The sequence below is a fragment of the Cucurbita maxima genome, unplaced genomic scaffold (genome assembly GCF_002738345.1).
Source record: "Cucurbita maxima cultivar Rimu unplaced genomic scaffold, Cmax_1.0 Cma_Scf00012, whole genome shotgun sequence".
Lineage (NCBI taxonomy): Eukaryota > Viridiplantae > Streptophyta > Magnoliopsida > Cucurbitales > Cucurbitaceae > Cucurbita > Cucurbita maxima.
The window spans coordinates 2,724,095-2,742,832 of NW_019272028.1; the positions used below are offsets into that span (position 1 = coordinate 2,724,095).

Below are 18,738 nucleotides of genomic sequence, written 5' to 3' on the forward strand. Positions count from 1 at the left end.
AAAAAAAAAAAAAAAAAAAAAAAAAAAAAAAAAAAAAAAAAAAAAAAAAAAAAAAAAAAAAAAAAAAAAAAATTGTGATATTCACTTCACACGTTAGTTAATGATTCTTATATTGTTTGCATATTTACTTCACACGAAACCGAAAGTATCCCTTATGAAATCCTTCTCGTGACTTGATAATCATGATCTACAGAAGTATTTTATACTCTTGTGGGCTAGGGTTAAGTTTGGATGCCCTTGTATACTTTCATTTATCTCAAGGAAAGATAGTTCCTTTTATAACATATATAATACCATTTGGTGTTTCTCTGTAGCTACTAATTTGATGGTAAGTTGCTAACGTATAATTTAAGTGACCACAACTATGAAGTTTCACGGTGAACGGCGAGGTTCTATAAATCTTGGGTCCCCAAAATTTTGTTATATTGCTTTTCATGACCCTTAGTTTATACATATTATATTTTTATAATATATGGCCTTTTATATAATTGATATAGTGAGATTTATTTTATGTTAAAGTAATGTGTGTTACATGTTGAATCTTTCCCTTCCAATTTTGTTGTTGTAGCCAAAACCAGTGACGATTGTTAATAGTCACATTTTGGAGTAGTTATATTCTGAGGTTTCACAATGAACTTCATCTAACGTTAAAGAAGTGTATGAAGGACTAGTAATGTCGAACTGAACTGAATCGGTTGGACGTGTATACCTATCACATGGGTTTCATTCCTAGTGTTACTATGCCTGACTTATGCAAGAACTCTGCAGGAAGTAATGTGAAATCAGAACCACTGGATCATGTGTGGACCCCTGATAGAGAAAAAGAAGCGAAAAACGGGGTCGAATTCACACGTCCAGATGCGTTGCTTGCCTCAGATTGGCAGGGCCAGAGTTCAGGAATTGAAAAGGAGACAACCAGTATGAATGATGCACTCACTTTGCTCCTAGGCGATGATTTGGCTGCTGACTACAAGCACTTACCATCTGGGATTTCGACTACGCATTCGGGATGGGGCCTTGATTCTTGTTCATGGAATAACATGCCCCCAGTGTGTCAAATGTCTGATATTCCTTGATCTCTCAGCAGTTCTTACTAAATGAATGATCTAAAAACAAAACTGTCTCTTTGGTTTATAAGTTGACGACTTGTCAGAGGAAGACGGTTTCTGTCGTTACCTCGTCGACCAAGGGAAGGTTAGTTGTGGCCTTTTCTTTGGAGGATTTTGATTCCCTGTTTGTTCAGCAGAAAAAAAAGAAACCATTGTATGTGGAACTGTTTAGGTTTGTAATGCACAATGCTGCAGTGCTTTCATAAGATGGACTGTGTAATAACTTTGAACTTTGTCATGGAACATTGGGATTCAATGGTGTCTGTTGCTTCTTCAAATTCAGGCCTCCTCCTCCTCCTCCTCTTCAAGATAGCTCGTTGATTGAATATAGAAAGAAGGGCTTGTATGTAAATTAACAAGATTTCTCGCCTTTTCTTCCCCTTTTCCGTGGCAAATGTCGAATGGTCGATACAACCATTTCTACATTTTTTTTTTATAGATATGTTTTCCCATTACTTCATAATTTGAAGATGCAGGAAATGAAAAAGAAAAGAAAAGGCGATGTTCGTGCATTCACCCTGGAGGGGTGTGGACACACCCTGTGCAGATTACATGTGACGGTCACAAGAATGATGCAGAACTTAACAGTATCCAACGACTACCTGTGACCCCACTTGTGCGGATTAAATGTGACGGTTACAAGAATGATGGAGAACTGAACAGTATCCAACGAACGACATTCAAGTATGGATGTAGACCCAATAATTGTCCTGATAGAAGTGGTATAATCATTCTGGAGTATCCAACGACATTTTGGGATGGATGTAGACCCAATAATCATTCTGGTCTTGATAGAAGTGGTTTATAGAAGTGATATAATCATTCTGGAGTATCCAACAACATTCTGGGATGGATGTAGACCCAATAATCATTCTGGTCTTGATAGAAGTAGTCTGGTCCCGATAGAAGTGGTATAATCAGATTATGATTTTTCTGGTTTTGATACAAGTGATATAATCAATCGGGATGGATGTAGACCCAATAATCTCTCATAGTTCTGATTAAAATCAGGGATGGATGTAGATCCAATAATCATTCTAGTCCTAATACAAGTGGTATAATCATTCTGGTCTTAATAGTAGTGACAATGATAATCATTATGCTTTTTTCCTCATGTGCGGATGTTTTTTTTCTCGTCCACTCAGGAGGGGTGTGGACACACTCGTATGGATTACATGTGACACGGAGAATTGAATTGTATCAAAACGACATTGAGGAATGTAAAGACCCATCTGTTTTCGGAGAGATTAAATTAAGTATTAATAAAAGAAATTTGGAAAAAAGATGGGAAGTAGAGTTATTTGAGCAAAGGAGAATTTAAAGCTAGCTCAAAAGAAGAGTTCAAAATGCAATTATGATAATTATCATTTTTTTTTTCAAAAAATGATAATAATCTATAATTCTATATGACATACCTTTATATTTTCTTTTAATTAATTATTCTTCTAAACATAAATAATCTTTTTTTTTTCTTCTAAATAAATAAAAAAAAAAGTATGAGAAAACAGAGAAATAAAAAAATTCCAATATTTCATGAAATCTTATATTAAAATAAATAAAAAAATCTAAATTGATTTATTTATAAACGTTTTATTTTATTTTCTATTTTATGATTTTATTTTTTATAAATAAAGTTGTTTGATAATTTTTTTTTATATTCGCTTTAAACAAATTAGAAAAACATATTTAAAAATTTTCATTTCTCTCTAAAAAAAATTAATTATTATTATTACTATTATTATTTTTTTTGTCTCTCTACCTCGTCTATTTCTAAAATTTGTTTTTAACATTTATATCTTAAAATATATATATATATATATTTCTATATTTTAAAAAATAAAATAAATCTCGCTTATCTTTATTTTTTACATATATTTTAGTTATCATTTTAATTTTTGTATTTAAAATTTATTTATTTCCATCTTTTTTTTATTACTTTTTTTAATCTAATTAATAATCTCTGATATATTTATCTCTCTAAATATATATATATATATATATATATATATATATATATATATATATTTTATCTTATTTTTAAACACGCATACATTTTTTTGATTGAGAGCTTTCGAATGTCTAATCCGATCGTCTTGGTTCCTTCTAGCCTGAGTTTTCCCTCTCCATGAACTTGCGCCGGACGGATCGTTGAGGTATTCTTCTTCAATCTTTGTTCATATAATGAGAGTCTAGTTTGGCTGAAACTCTGATTCAGAGATGAATTTTATTAGGGATCGAGAAGAAATTTCAGTGTTGTGTAGTCTGAGGAATTGGAATTAAGTGAATATGTAATTTTATGATATGGATTGATCAAGAAAAATTGTCCAGAAGTTCTATGTTTTTCTATGGAGATGTCTGTTTTCTGTGTCTGCAGTCATTGAACTGTTCGTTGCTTTTTTACTTGGTTTTATTTGGTGATCTTTGGTGGCTGATATATTTTTACATATGAGATTTTTGAAATGGACTTGTTACGTTATGAATTCATTTTTCATGCTTGCCTACAACCTGCATCGTGTGGTAGAGATAGGATTCGACGTCCAAGTTCGTGGAGAAACGACTTTTAGGGGGGATCGTAAAGGGAAAGAAAAAAGAGATCTGCCTCGAATCTGTGTCTTGAACCCTATCCAATTTTGGGCCCTACTGTTTCATACTGGTTGAAAGTTTGTTCGTGATAGTGAAACCTCTCCCTAGGAGATTTTGAGATTTTGTTATGTTCATACTGTTTCATCCAATTTCGTGATAGGGGATTTTGAGATTTTGTTATGTTCGTCTAAATCTGAACTGTTCTGTTCAATGAGTATACAATCAACTGGCCCTTGCTAATGTGAATTTTCAAATTACATTTGTTTTTAACATGGAACTAAAAGAACTAAGGTTGTTCTCAAACAATGTTGTATATAGTTTAGAGAGTGTGAGATCCCACATCGGTTGGGAGGAGAGTGAAACACCTTTAATAAGGGTATGGAAACTTCTCCCTATGAGACGCGTTTTAAAAATCTTAAGGGAAAACCCGAAAGGAAAAGCCCAAAAAGATAATATCTGTTAGCTGTGGGTTTGAGCTGTTACAGAGAGAGTAAAAAATGTTTGTCGTGGGAATTACATGATATTTAAAGCTTTAGAGAAAGGTACCTGAATTCAAATGCTCCTCAGTTCTTCGTTCCATTCGAGTTTTATTAGGATTCTAACTCTTGGTATTTACCGCAATTATGTGGTCCATTTACATCATTTAGAGAATGAATGAAAGTATTGTTGAAAACAAATGTAATTTTGTCCCTGAGAACTGCAATTTTGTATAGGTATGAATTTGGGAACAGTACAATCAATTGCCTGGTAAATGTTTTGTTAGCACTCCGTTCATGTGAGTGATTTTTTTTGGCTTATAATCATTTCAATTGGGAATTTCTTCAAAAGCTCTGGCTTGAACTTCGTTGGAATTTGTGGCAATGAGGATGCTGAGCCTACTGGCCCTTGGGCTGGTTTGTGAGATCTCACATTGGTTAGAGAGTGGAACGAATCATTCTTTATAAGGGTGTGAAAACCTCTCCCTAGCAGACGTGTTTTAAAACCTTGAGGGGAAAGACTAAAGAGGACAACATCTGCAAGCGGTGGGCTTGGGCGGTTACAAATAGTACGAGAGTTAGACACCGGGCGGTGTGCCAATGAGGATGCTGAGCCTAGAAGGAGGGTAGATTGTGAGATCCCACATCGATTGGAGAGATGAACAAGTGTCAGCGAGAACGCTGGACCCCAGAAAAGGGTGGATTGTGAGATCCCACATTAGTTGGAGAGGGGAATAAAACATGCTTTATAAGAGTGTGGAAACCTCTCCCTAGCAGACACGTTTTAGAAACCTTAAGGGAAAGTCCGAAAGGAAAATTCACATAGAACAATATCTACTAATAGTGGGCTTGAACTGTTACAAAATTAGCCTAACCTTCTGCAAGCTCTATGTGTCAGAGGTTGTCTACTGGTAGAGTCCTGCGCGGGCTGCTGGTTTAGTAATTATATACTAAATTTTCCACCTCCACAAGCTAAAAGATGTTAAACTAGTAATTGTACACTGAACTCCAGTGGCATATCCCAGTCGTTCCAGTTCTACAATATCTCACAAGTAGTTGTATGATTGACTGCAACGATGATTTCTCAATTCTTATTAACTTCTGAAGGAAATATATGCTCTCTCATGCTCTGTCAATAAATTTCAAATGTTATCTTAAATTATGTTATGTTTTTAACTATTCATTTGATTTTTCTTCTTTTTTATGCAGTCATCGCGTGGGTACATTTGGCTTGTGTAACCGCCCAAGTCCACTGCAAGCAGATATGGTTCTCTTTGAGCTTTCCTTTCTAGGCTTCCCCACAAGGTTTTTAAAACACGTCAGCTAGGGAGAGGTTTCCACACCATCTATAAAAAATGTTTCATTTTCTCCCCAACCAACGTGGGATTTCACAATCCATCCCCCGACTTCCTGGCACTTGTTCCCTTCTCCAATAGGGGTGAATTTCACAATCCATCCCTCTTGGGGCCCAACGTCCTTATTGGCACACTGCCTCGTTGCCTCGTGTCCACCCCCTTTAGGGCTCGGCCTCCTTGCTGGCACATCATCTGGTGTCTAACTCTAATACCATTTGTAACAGCTCAAGCCCACCGCTAGCAGATATTGCCCTCTTTGGGCTTTCCCTTTCAGGCTTCTCCTCAAAGTTTTTAAAACGCGTATGTTAGGGAGAGGTTTCCACATCTTTATAAAGAATGTTCCGTTCTCCTCCCCAACCGACGTGGGATCTCACGGTTTGTCTCTAGACTAAAAAGTAAGTAGACATTTGATTTTTCCTTGCTCGTAAAGTTCTCCAAGTCCATTTATATTAAAAGGCAATTGAATTGCTCTGGGTCGATGCAAATGGACGACAAAAAACTTTTTATACATTCTTCTTATACAGGAATGGGTTCATATGACCTGCTGGGGAAAAGAAGAGATGTAAAGCACAAGGGAAGGAATGTGTTTGGTCAGTTGCAATTGACATATGCCTCACTGAAGTCCTTGCTATGCAGGTCAGAAATGGGAATATAATGGACAGATGCTTCAATGTCAGTAGTCTTCTTAAGTACCAGAAAGTTATCAATAATCAAAAGCTTTTAGCAGCCTTTAATCAGAATGTCGCCTTTCCACCATCCTCTTCACCTATTTTACTCCAAAACGACCATTTCATCTTCCTTCTTTGGATCTAGAAATAGTTTAACATTTCTCTGGTAAGAGTGAAAACTCTTTCTCCTAATAGATACGTTTTAAAACGTTTTAAAATCGTGAGGCTGACGAGATTTATAATGGGCCAAAGCGGATAATATCCGCTAGCGGTGGACTTGGGTTGTTACAAATGGTATAGGAGCTAGACACTAAGCGGTGTGCTAGCGAGAACGCTAGCCCCCAAGGGGGTGGATTGTGAGATCCTACATCGGTTGGTGATGAGAGCGAAACATTTTTTATAAGGGTGTGAAAACCTCTTCCTAGTAGACGCGTTTTAAAACTATGACATTGATGGCGATGTGTAACAAGCCAAAGTGACAATATCTGCTAGTGGTGGGCTTAGGCTGTTACAAATGGTATCAAAGCTAGACATCAGGCTGTGTGTCAGTGAGGACGTTGGCTCCCAAATGGGTGAATTGTGAGATCATACATCGGTTGGAGAGGGGAGCGAAAAAATCCTTATAAGTTTGTGGAAACCTCTCCCTAGTAGATGCGTTTTAAAACCGTAAGGCTGACGGCGATACGTAATGAGATAAAGCGAACAATATCTGTCAGTAATGAATTTGAACGGTTAAAAATAGTATCAAAACGAGATACGCATACTCTTGAATTTGCTCCATTGATAGATGCTCCATTGTGCTGTTGCAAAGTTTTGTTTTGTATTATATGAGGTAATTGGATTAAAGAGATTTTTCATTTCCTTGCTTACTACGGTTCTCCCAAAGCTTCTTTTTATAGGATAGTTGTCCTTGCAATGCTAAAGGGTTTTTGGTATTGAGATTCTTTTTTATTTTGTTGCATCAGGATGCCTTGAGGTTGGTTTTGGTTTTAAAAGGTTTTTTTGTTCTTGGATTTGTTCTTGTATAACAATGTTCAATTTGTGGAATAGGGACACACCCATGTGAGACGACTCCGAGGGAATTGCTCGAGTCGATGGGCACAAACGGAGATTGAAAACTATCCACTACAAGGCAAGAACTCAAAGACGAGTGCATCATTTCACTCCTCCAGCTCGGAAGATCATATCGAAACAGAATCCGTACACTAGACCAACCGAATATGTAGAACTGCCCAATGGTAGTCATGACCCTCCACCAAACAACCCGCCTAGACAACATCTGAAAACGCCATGAGCATCTAAGGCTCTACAAGGCAATGCAGACAGTAACATTCAGTATTCGTCGTCTAACAATCCAAGTCCATTGCTAACAAATATTGTCCACTTTAACCCGTTACATATTATCGTCAGTCTCATGATTTTTAAAACACGTTTGCTAAGGAGAGGTTTCCACACTTTTATAAGTAAGGGGACCTCAACGTCCTTACCAACAACCGCCCAATGTCTGATCGATGCAATGGAGCTAAGCAAACAAACATACATACAATAGATGCCAATGAATTCATAAAAGCTGTGATGAAAGGTGGATGGTTTGGAGGAGGCCAAACAGATGTATGCTGTCAAGTATTTGAACACAAATCCAATTAAATCCCAGAGCGCTCAACGCTCAACGCTCAACGCTCAGATTAGGTTAATATACTACTCGTTTCAAAGATCAATTGTTTGATTCTTGTGTATCCTTTGAAATTATATTGAACTTGTTGGATGGTTATTTACACATAATTTGAACTATATCTTATTGGTACTATTTTTTAGCGTTAAACGAGTTTGCTAATCTCATAATGCTCTAAACCAACTTCAAATTCCAAGTCCTTTCCGTATTTTAAAAAATTAGAGACAACTTCATATTATTATTTATAAACAAAAATAAATATTTCTCATATTTTTATAGGTCGGTGGTCCAACTTGTGCATTGCATACACGTGTATAAAGATTCGCTTTTTTTGAACTATACATGGAAACTAAATTATTTCCGATATAAGCTTTACTACCAACAAATTCAATTAATTCATAAACGCTCGCCAAATTTCGCCAGAAAACTCTCGTAAAAGTTATAACTTTTTCGAACCATACAAACTACATTACATAATTTGTAATTCAATAGTTATTTTTTAAAAATATTACTTTTCTTTTTACATTTATATAATATTATTAAAATTTCTGTAAAAATAAAATTATTTATAGAGTGTGGAGGGGAACAGAACCCTCGTAAATGGTGGCAGAAGTAGACAAATGAAAATTGGGTCTCATCATTACAGCATGAGGGCGTGAACATGGAATTATTTTTCCTTCAATTCCAAAACTCTAAGAACGAAGACTCAGAAATTTGGCCAATTAAAGTTTTTTTTCCTTTTTAAAAAATTGATTTTTTTATGATTTTCAGACAATAAAAATTATAAAAATTTTCCCTTTTGTTTCTCCACATCCCACTCTCTCAACTGGGCTTGGCCTTCTCTTCCATTTTCTTCCCTTTTTCCCCCCATTTTTTCTTCTTTCCTCTGTTATTAATTCATTCCATATGATGCATTTTGTATGCTTTTGTTCTTAATTCACTCTATTCTTTACACTTTCCAGATCGTTCTTCTTGTTCTTCGTTGAATTCTTCTTCAGGTATCACTTCAATTCATTCTCCCTATCATTTTTTCCATTTTTGAGCCTTTTTTTCTGGTTCTTTGCATTACCCATTTGAGATTTCTGTTCATTTTGGTGTTCTTGAGCCTTTTTTGTTTGATTTTCTCTGGAAATTTGTGTTTTAGCTACTTGGATTCACCCCAGAATGTTGTTTTTGTGTTTCCCCCATTTGGGTTTCTTGAATTTTTTGAGATTTTCAGAGGAACTCACTGATATTGTTACATGCAGAGCTGTTGTTGTTGTGTGTTGTCACTTTGTTCATCCATTATGAATCTCTTTGGTTGAGAAATTTTAATAAATTTACTGTTCTTAGTTTGATCAAAGATTCAAAATCTGTCTTGGATTCAAAGATTCAAAGTAGCTTTTGATCCTTGTTCTGAAGCATTTCTCTAGCTCTAAAATGTTTTTGTTGGGTTAAATATTGTTGGGTTATGTGTTTAGCTTTAGGGTTTTCTCAGTTCTTGATCAGTCAAGGCTATTGGCTCTGTATTATGTCTCTGCATGCTGGGTTTTATCTACCATTTAACTCTGTTTTTGAAATTTGTGTTAGGAATCACGACTCTCCATAATGGTATGATATTGTCCACTTCGAGCATAAGCTCTCGTGGCTTTGTTTTGGGCTTCCCCAAAAGGCATCATACCAAGGGAGATGTATTCCTTACTTATAAACCCGTGATCATTCTCTAAATTAGCCAACTTGGGACTCCCTCCTAATCATTCTCAACAATCCTCTCTTCGAACAAAATACACTATAGAGCCTCCCTTGAGGCCTATGGAGCCCTCGAACAGTCTCCCCTTAATCGAAACTCGACTCCTTCTCTGGAGTCCTCGAGCAAAGCACACACTTGAGTCACTTTTGACTACACTTTCGAGGCTCACAACTTATTTGTTCGATATTTGAGGATTCTATTGGCATGACTAAGTTAAGAGCATGGCTCTGATACCATGTTTGGAATCACGACTCTCCATAATGGTATGATATTGTCCAATTTGAGCATAAGCTCTTGTGACTTTGCTTTGGGCGTCCCCAAAAGGTCTCGTATCAATGGAGATTTATTCCTTACTTATATACCCATGATCATTCCTAAATTAGCCGACATGATACTCCTTCCCAATAATCCGTCTTAAGAGTTTACTTTTGGGTCACTGCTGCTTGTTAGCTTCTGATATGTATATATATTTGATTTAGTTCTTGATTCATATCTTATGCAGAACTTCATTGGGTTGTTTGTATAACTCATGTGCTTCATTTCTCGACGAGTTGAATGAGACGGTTTTCGAAGTTTTCGTTTGAGCTATGGATTAAAATTTGAGCTGGATTATGTGAATGGGGATTCAAACGATGGGGTCTCAAGGCAGAGGTGATCCGAATGGCAAACAATCGCAATTGGAGCCATTGGTTCGACAAAACTCGCTATATAGTCTCACTTTGGATGAGGTCCAAAACCAGTTGGGTGATCTAGGAAAGCCATTAATCAGTATGAATCTTGATGAGCTTCTTAAGAATGTGTGGACCGCTGAGGCTAACCAAAACGTCGGTAAGGACAATGAATACAATACTGTTTTGTCGAATCTAACGCCCCAACATCGTCAGGGTAGTCTCACGTTGAATGGTGCTCTGAGTAAAAAGACAGTTGACGAGGTGTGGAGAGACATTCAACAAAGCAAAGATAGTGAGGAGAAGAAGTCTTGTGAACGACAACCTACGTTGGGAGAGATGACATTGGAAGATTTTCTGGTTAAAGCCGGGGTCGTTGCTGAGACGTCACCGAATAAGAAAGGTGCAGGTCCTGTTGTTGAAGTCGACGCAAACATCACACCACAGTTCCCCCAACAAGGACAGTGGATGCAGTTCCCCCAAGTTCAATATCAGCCTCAACAAACAGCAATGATGGGGGTTTACATGCCGAGCCAGCCTATTCCCCAGCCGATGCACGTCGGGGCTGGCACCGTGATGGATGGTCCATATGTAGACAATCAGTTGGCATTGCCAACGCCATTGATCGGAGCGTTATCTGACACACAGACATCTGGAAGGAAAAGGGGAGCGTCTGAAGACATGATTGAGAAAACTGTCGAGCGTAGACAGAAAAGGATGATAAAGAATCGGGAATCTGCCGCTCGTTCACGAGCAAGGAAGCAGGTGATTTTTAAAAAAGCTCCTGTAGAGTTAAAAGTTAGGAGCACTTCAATATGTATAACTTAGTTGCCACTTTGAACAGGCTTATACCAATGAACTGGAGAACAAAGTTTCGCGTTTGGAAGAGGAAAACGAAAGGCTCAGGAAACGTAAGGTTAGTTTTCTTCGAACTCGAACATGGCTGGATTTGGAATATATATAGATTTGCAGACGAAGGGCTCGAAACACGTGTCCTCTTATTAGACGGTGCTTTTAAGCTTTCTACATTGCTACCCGTCTTATGATTTACTAGATTCTGTAGGGTTCTCAACGAAGTACGAGGATGAACGCATGGTTTTAGATCAGAGTTCATCCTATAAGTTTCATGTCATTTAATTGGATGCTATCACAATACAATCGCATCGTATAGAACGAAGCATTCTTTACAAGGGTGTGGAAACCTCTCCCTAGTAGACGCGTTTTAAAACTGTGAGGCGGACGATGATACGTAAATGGTATCTAAGCTAGATACCGGACAGTGTGCCAACGAGGATGTTGGGCTCCCATGGGGTGGACTTTGAGATCCCACGTCGGTTGGAGAGGGGAACAAAACATACTTTATAAAGGTGTGGAAACCTCTCACTAGTAGACATGTCTTAAAACTGTGAGGCTAACGACGATACGTAACAGATCAAAATGGATAATATCTGCAAGCGGTGAGCTTGAGCTGTTACAGGCTAACCCCCCTTTTCCTCTTTAGGAAAAGGGACAATGACCCTTTTATCCTATAGGTTGTTTATTTTTGTCCTTTTGCTTTTTTGAGTGGATTTTCTCCCCGGGTGGTGGTATATGACTGTCGTCGGCTCGTGTCGTAAGATGTTGGGTTAAGAAAATTTAGACAGCATACTATAGCGAAAAGACGATTTTCTTGAAAATGCTCGACCAGACCAAATAAGTTTTGAGTTTAAACCACACGTTTGTTGATGCCAAATTATTGCTTTAACGGGAAGCGTTGAAACAATCGATAGAAGATAGGATTATAGGGTTCGTTTAAACTGGATTTCGTACAATCATCGCCTACTCGATCCGAAAGGGTATCTTAAATATTTGTGGTTGTGTCTACTTAAGGAGTTTGTTTTACCTGTAGGAGCTGGAAAATTTGCTACCATCGACCCCCTCGCCCGAGCCGAAGTATCAGCTTCGAAGAACATCGTCAGCGCGGTTCTAACAAGGAGCTCGGCTTCTCTTCCTCATAAACTGTATGGTTGGTTCTTGATAGTTTGTTTGTAACTATCATCAGGTTTTGTTTGTACTTATTTTAGTGCTCTGTTATATGAAGTGGTAGAGAGATATTCTAATGGGACCATTGGCGCTTTGTATGTCTCTATGATTTGTCATATAAATTTTATTTTATTTTTGGTTTGAAATTTTAAATTATTGAATTATTCGAAGTACCTTAAACAAAACACGTGCATCCAAATACTCGAACATACTTGTCTATGGTATGGTAATGCCTCTAAGTTCGTGAAGTATTGGTACCTATAGGGTCGTGAGATCCTACATCGGTTGGAGAGGGGAACTAAACCTTTCTTATATGGGTGTGGATATATCTTCCGAGTAGACATGTTTTAAGACCGTGAGGTTGACGGTGATACATAATGGGTCAAAGCGAATAATAACTGTTAGCAATGTGTAACGACCCAGATTCACTGCTAACAGATATTGTCCTCTTTAGACTTTCCCTCACGGCGTCTGCTAGGGGAAGGTTTCCATACATTTATAAATGATGTTCTCCTCTCCAACCAATGTGGGACATCACAATCCACCCCCTTCGAGGTCTAGCGTCCTCAAATCCACTCGGTGTGGGACCACTCCCAAATCCACCCCCCTTCGGGGAACAGCGAGAAAGTTGGCACATCGTCCGATGTCTATTATCACTGGCACTCTTTCCTTCTTCCAATCGGTGTGGGACCGCCCCTAAATCCACCCCCCTTTGGGGAACAACGAGAAAGTTGACACATCGTCTGGTGTCTGACTCTGATACCATTTGTAACGACCCAGATCCACGGTTAGTAGATATTGTCCTCTTTGGGCTTCCCATCCACGCTTTAAAATGCGTATGGGAAGATTTCCACACCCTTATAATGTTTTGTTCTCCTCCTAACCTATATGGGACATCACACAATGGCTTGAGTTGTTACAAATGGTATCAGGACAACCACCAGATGGTGCAAGGTACTGGTTCGAGAATGACTAGACCCTCTCCATAGTAGACACGTTTTAAAATCGTGAGGCTGATGATGATACGTAACGGACCAAAGCAGATAATATTTGTTAATGATAGATTTGAACGGTTACAAATGGCATCAGAACTAAGCACTTAGGGGTGTGGGAGAGCTCCATTAATTTAGAAATTTGAATAATTAAAAAAGAAATAAATGTATTTTACCCGACAAAAATAGAAATAATAAACGGTAATTCTGACAATGAAACAAGACAAAGGGTTGTTTTTCTATATGGAAAAAAATAAAAAATAATAATAATAAAATAAAATTCAAACGCCGGTTGCTTTCATCCGATGCGTCGGTTAATTTAATTCAGGTTATGCACTCAATTATTCTCGATTCGGAAATCGAATTCTGCCACCGTATCCTCCATTTTCCCTCGAAATTTCTCTGTTTTTTTCTTAGAAATTTCAAAATCAGTGTATACAAAATTCCTTTTCAATCTCTTTGCGTTTTACATGCTTGTATGTTCGTATGTTCTTCAATTTCGTTCTTCACTGTTAGGGCTTTTGTTTTGCATTTTTGGAAATTTATTTCTGCTGTCGGAATCGTGAAATTTTCTCCACAGAAATGTCGGCTTCGACCGTGTCGATAACGGCGAATCCGGCGGCGCGGAGGAGGCCGGTGTTGGTTTCGGAGAAGAAGGGGGCTAGTATTGAATTGTTGGCAACGGATGGCGCGAATCCTCTTTCGAATACCGCTACTGCTGGAACTGGTGGTGCGGCCGATGATAAGGTCGCCGGTGGAATTGGTAGGGATATGAGCCATCACTCGATTAGAGGTGAGGTTGTTCTCGAGCGGTCCTCTAGGGATCCACTTCAGATCAAGAAAACTGTTGCGAATTCCACCATTTCGCCGCGGCGGAGTAGAAAGGCGATTACGAAGCCGGAGAAGCCTCGATGGGCGACTATTCTTAGCGTGGTTACGAAGAATATTGTGCTTTTGATGGTTCTTCTAGGGTTGGTTCAAATGATTAGGAAATTAGCCCTAAAATCAGGGAATGGAGCGGTGGGAAATCAATTGGGGTTTTCAGAAGTTGAGGGACGGATTGCAGAAGTTGAAGCATTCTTGAAAACTACCACCAAGATGATTCAGGTGCAGGTGGAGGTCGTCGATCGGAAGATCGAGAACGAAGTTGGGGGATTGAGAAGGGAAGTTGACCATAAGATTGAGGCAAAAACTGCTGATCTTGAGAGCGGTTTGAAGGTGCTGCAGGATAAAGGGGAGGACCTGGAAAGGTCTTTGAGCGAGTTAACGGCCGTGGATTGGTTGTCGAAGCAAGAATTCGATAGGATTTACGAGGAATTGAAGAAGGCGAAGAGCGGTGAAATTGATGAGCGGTTTGCAAATTTGGATGATATAAGAGCCTATGCAAGGGAGGTGGTTGAGATGGAGATTGAGAAGCATGCGGCTGATGGACTTGGTAGGGTGGATTATGCTCTTGCTTCTGGTGGGGCTATGGTTGTAAAGCATTCCGAGCCGTTTACAGGAAGAACAAGTAATTGGTTTTCGAGAAATGCAAGGAACGGAGTTCATAGTAATGCGAATAAGATGCTGAAACCGAGTTTCGGGGAGCCCGGGCAGTGCTTCCCCTTGAAAGGAAGTAGCGGGTTCGTTCAAATTAGGCTGCGGACGGCGATCGTTCCAGAAGCTGTTACTCTAGAGCATGTTGCCAAGGTGATGTTCTTATCCAAATATGTGTTTCTACATGGTAAATACTTTTATCTTAGGATTGCCTGAAAATGAATGAGCATTTGTTAGTGGATACTACCATGGCTTTGATTTAATAGAAAAAAGATCGCACTGTATTCCATGAGTTGTGAAGAGAACCCTAGGCATAGTTGAAAATGCAATGCTTGCACCTTATTTGCTTAGTTATTGTAACCGCCGAAGCCTACTGCTAGTAGATATTATCCTCTTTGGGCTTTCCCTCAAGGTTTTTAAAACGCGTCTTTTAGAGTTACACTACAAAATCTGAGTGAGCTTGAGTTGTTACAAATAGTATCAGAACCAGATATTGAGTAGTGTGTCGGCAAGGTGCTGGGCCACCAAAAGAGGTGGATTGTGAGTTCCCACATTGGTTGGAGAGGGGAACAAAGCATTCCTTATAAGGATGCGGAAACCTCTCCCTAATGAACACATTTTAAAACCTTTTTCTTTACTGTAACTACAGCATAGTTAAGTGGGACACCATGCCCTCCATAAGTTTTAAGTGGTGCTGTGATCTTAGTTTTAAGTGGTGCTTACCCACTAGAGAGGGACACCATGCCCTCCGAAAGCGTTTCCTAATTGTGATTCGGACAAGTCAGATTGCACGTTTTTATACTAATCTTTGTGGGATATACACCGGAAAGGAAGACCTGGGTGGTAGGTGATTCAAAATCTCGAAAGTATTGAGTTGGAATTCCATTCTAACTAAGGATTCTTGTGGTTCCGGAGAATCAAGCTACAAGAGAACCAGGAACGGAGAGCTTTCCCACCTTTTCCGCCCGCCTCTTTGGTCTTAAGAATGTTGGTTTTAAGAATGAGTGATTGCCCTTCTCGACCCTTACTGTGATGTCCCACATTGGTTGGGTAGGAGTACAAACCACCATTTATAAGGGTGTGAAAACCTTCCCCTAGCAGACGCGTTTTAAAGCAGGGGAAGCCCGTAAGGGAAAGCCCAGAGAGTATAATATCTGCTAGCGGTGGGCCTGGGTCGTTACACTTACTCCCAACCAGATAGTAGACAGCTAATGCATTCCACTTATTGAACTGGGTTCTATGGTCGGTTCGATATTTTGAGTTGGGAGGGTTGTGGTTATGGATAATGCATATGTTATTTTAGAATGATGTACAAAAGTACCTTCTTTTCTATGGAGTGTATACGAGACATCCTTTGAGAAACCTGTATTTGAAAAGGGTATGATGAAGATTGAAGATAGGGCATCTTCTTTCTACTAATCTAATATAGAGCTTAAAATTTTCTCCAATGGCATGTCTATGAAAAGTAAAACGCCCGTAGCCCAAACCCACTGCTAACAGATACTGTCTGCTTTTGTCTGTTATGTATCACCGTTAGTTTCACGATTTTAAAATGCGTCTGTTAGGAAGAGGTTTCTACCCCTTATAAGAAATGTTTCGTTCCCCTCTCCAACCGATGTAGGATCTCACAATCCCTCTTGGGAGCGTTTCCCTCTCCAATCGATATGGGATCTCACACAAACAGTTTCTCAAAAAGGATACATACGCTTTCGATAGTATTGAACGATGCTACCAGCTTCCTCTTTGCCAGATGAAATTCGGATTTTGTGTTATAGATGGATCTATGATTTTGTTTATATGTATTATTAGATTATACCATCTGCCAGCTTCCTCTGTTTTTTACTAACTAGGCTTCACAATCTGGCTTCTCGGGACAGAGCGTAGCATACGATAGATCAAGCGCACCTAAGGCGTGCAGGGTATCTGGGTGGTTTCAAGGGGACGACGTTGCTGCCTCAGCTGCAAATGCTGAGAAGATGTTTCTCTTGGCCGAGTTCACGTACGATCTTGAAAAGAGCAATGCACAGACATTCAACGTGGTGGAGACAACAGGCTCCGGACTCGTTGACATGATCCGATTAGATTTCTCATCCAACCATGGAAGCCCGTCGCACACTTGCATCTACCGCGTGAGAGTTCACGGTCACGAACCATATTCTGTTTCTATGATGGCAACGCAGTCGTGATCGGACACAGCAGCCATGTATTGTGCTACGAGTTTGTATTATCCTTGTAACTGTTACATTCCCTGTTCACTCTTAGAATCTTTTGGCTAGTAAGCTGCACAGATGTTGCCTTTTACTCTTCTTTGTTTCCCTTCGGCATTGTAATGTGGGGTTATGTTTTGTTTTTTTTACTGTGCAGGCCCGTCGGTATCAGCCTACGTGTCTCGGAGTCTTACACGAACCGAGCTTTAAATTCTAATTTTTCTCTCTCGACTCTCTAAACGAGTCTATGTAGATATTAGGTTGTTGTTTTTGTAAGTCTAACATGTGGGGGTCGGGATTCAAACCGAGAATGATTGACTTAATCGATCGAGTTATATCTCGGTTGAATATTTTGTTACTTACCGAATTTTATTTTTGAAGTTTGTTTATAATACATTTTCTTTTAGTCAACAATATTCATGGTCAAACCCGCTCCAAAACCAAACTAAAAGCAGAGCCAGTATTAAAGTGAAGCGGAGTTTAGAATCTCGGACGAGTAACCGAGTCAATCCTTTATCCCTCCAACACTTTTGGCATCAACAATTTTTGTGTAAGATGAAGCATCAACTTTAGGTTACATATCTGAAAAGTTGCCCCAAAAAGGGTTACTTTGTAAATAAAAGAATCTTGTTGTTGGGTTATGTTGGTCATTAAAAGAAGTTATTGTCCTGTTTTCAAACATTCTAAATTCTTGAGGACCACATTGTTATTTTAATAAAATATTAAGAAAACCCTTTATTTAAGGATCTACCTCTTTTATTTTTTATTTTTTATTTTTTATTTTTTTCTTTAGCTTGTAAATGAGGCAAACATTACCCCAACATTTGGTTCCCCTCACGTTTTTGCCTCTTAATTATTATATAATTATCTTTTTGCCCCATTTTCACTTTATTTGTTTATTAATAATTTAAAATTTTATGAAATGGGTAGATGAGTCATGAAAACGTTGTTCTTCCACTTTTTTTTTTTTATTATTATAAAAATTATTTTAAAAAAATAGATCAGAAAAAGAGTAACAACCTTAAGAATAGTTTTCACATTCCCTTTCTCGAGCTATATGCTATCAAACCCGCGAGTGTTACTTATAAGGAATGGGTTTGGGGCTTGAGCACATGTCGTGGCTACAGCGACCCGAATTCTAGTTGGTTGACTTACTTATGGGTGAGAGTAAATATGAGATCCCCACGTTGGTCGGAGAAGATAATGAAATATTCCTTCTAAGGGTATGAAATTCTCTCCATAATGAATACGTTTTAAAACTTTGAAGGAAGCTCGAAAAAGTCCAAAGAAAATAATATTAGCTAGCGGTGAATTTTAACTATTACAAATGATATAAAATCAAATACTGAATGGTGTGCAAACGAGTACGTTAAAATTTGGTTCAAATTAATTGTATTTATCCATTCCGAAATTGAGGCAATAAATAAAAAAAATTTAAAATATATATATATAGTTTTTTCCAAGTGCTACATTCATTAATTTCCATTGTCTTGAAATTTGAATTTAAAATATAATAATAATAATAATAATTATTATTATTATTATTATTATTATTATAAGTTTTAACCCATCAGGTTGAGATAGATAAATAAATTATAAAAATAATTAAAATAGAGATTTTTAAAAATTTAAATTTAAACAAAATAATTTTAAAAATTATGTCATAATTGTTTAACTAAAAAAAAAAAAAAAAAAAAAAAAAAAAAAAAAAAAAAAAAAAA

At 38.1% G+C, this 18,738-nt stretch overlaps 3 protein-coding genes and 1 long non-coding RNA gene across 6 annotated transcripts in view; all 4 read left to right on the plus strand.

The window, feature by feature from the left end:
* LOC111487213 (transcription factor MYB33-like) overlaps nt 1-1,387 on the plus strand; it is a 5,240-nt gene extending 3,853 nt beyond the window's left edge. For both annotated transcript variants that reach the window (XM_023134533.1, XM_023134532.1), the window contains one exon: nt 769-1,387. In XM_023134533.1, coding sequence (XP_022990301.1) covers nt 769-1,076 — 308 coding nt within the window. In that variant the 3' untranslated portion in view covers nt 1,077-1,387. The remainder of the gene's footprint in view (nt 1-768) is intronic.
* Nucleotides 1,388-6,566: 5,179 nt separating this feature from the next.
* On the plus strand, nt 6,567-7,627 carry LOC111487361. The gene is made up of 2 exons (XR_002719050.1): nt 6,567-7,023; nt 7,242-7,627. It is a non-coding gene; the product is annotated as an uncharacterized LOC111487361 (long non-coding RNA).
* Nucleotides 7,628-8,652: 1,025 nt separating this feature from the next.
* On the plus strand, nt 8,653-12,417 carry LOC111487275 (ABSCISIC ACID-INSENSITIVE 5-like protein 2). 2 transcript variants are annotated; one of them, XM_023134641.1, is made up of 4 exons: nt 8,653-8,861; nt 10,095-11,025; nt 11,105-11,176; nt 12,149-12,229. In XM_023134641.1, exons 2-4 carry the CDS (start codon nt 10,210-10,212, stop codon nt 12,227-12,229), a joined length of 969 nt encoding a protein of 322 aa, XP_022990409.1. In that variant the 5' UTR covers nt 8,653-8,861; nt 10,095-10,209. The 2 variants fall into 2 exon arrangements, with proteins under 2 accessions (XP_022990409.1, XP_022990408.1); XM_023134640.1 differs by lacking the exon at nt 8,653-8,861 and having other exon boundaries at nt 10,210-11,025; nt 12,149-12,417.
* A 1,184-nt stretch (nt 12,418-13,601) lies between these two features.
* LOC111487237 (SUN domain-containing protein 1-like) lies at nt 13,602-17,397 on the plus strand. Its single transcript, XM_023134579.1, has 2 exons — nt 13,602-14,963; nt 16,688-17,397. The coding sequence occupies exons 1-2, from the start codon at nt 13,857-13,859 to the stop codon at nt 16,994-16,996; spliced, it is 1,416 nt and encodes a 471-aa protein (XP_022990347.1). The 5' UTR covers nt 13,602-13,856; the 3' UTR covers nt 16,997-17,397.
* The last annotated feature ends 1,341 nt before the right edge of the window (nt 17,398-18,738 follow it).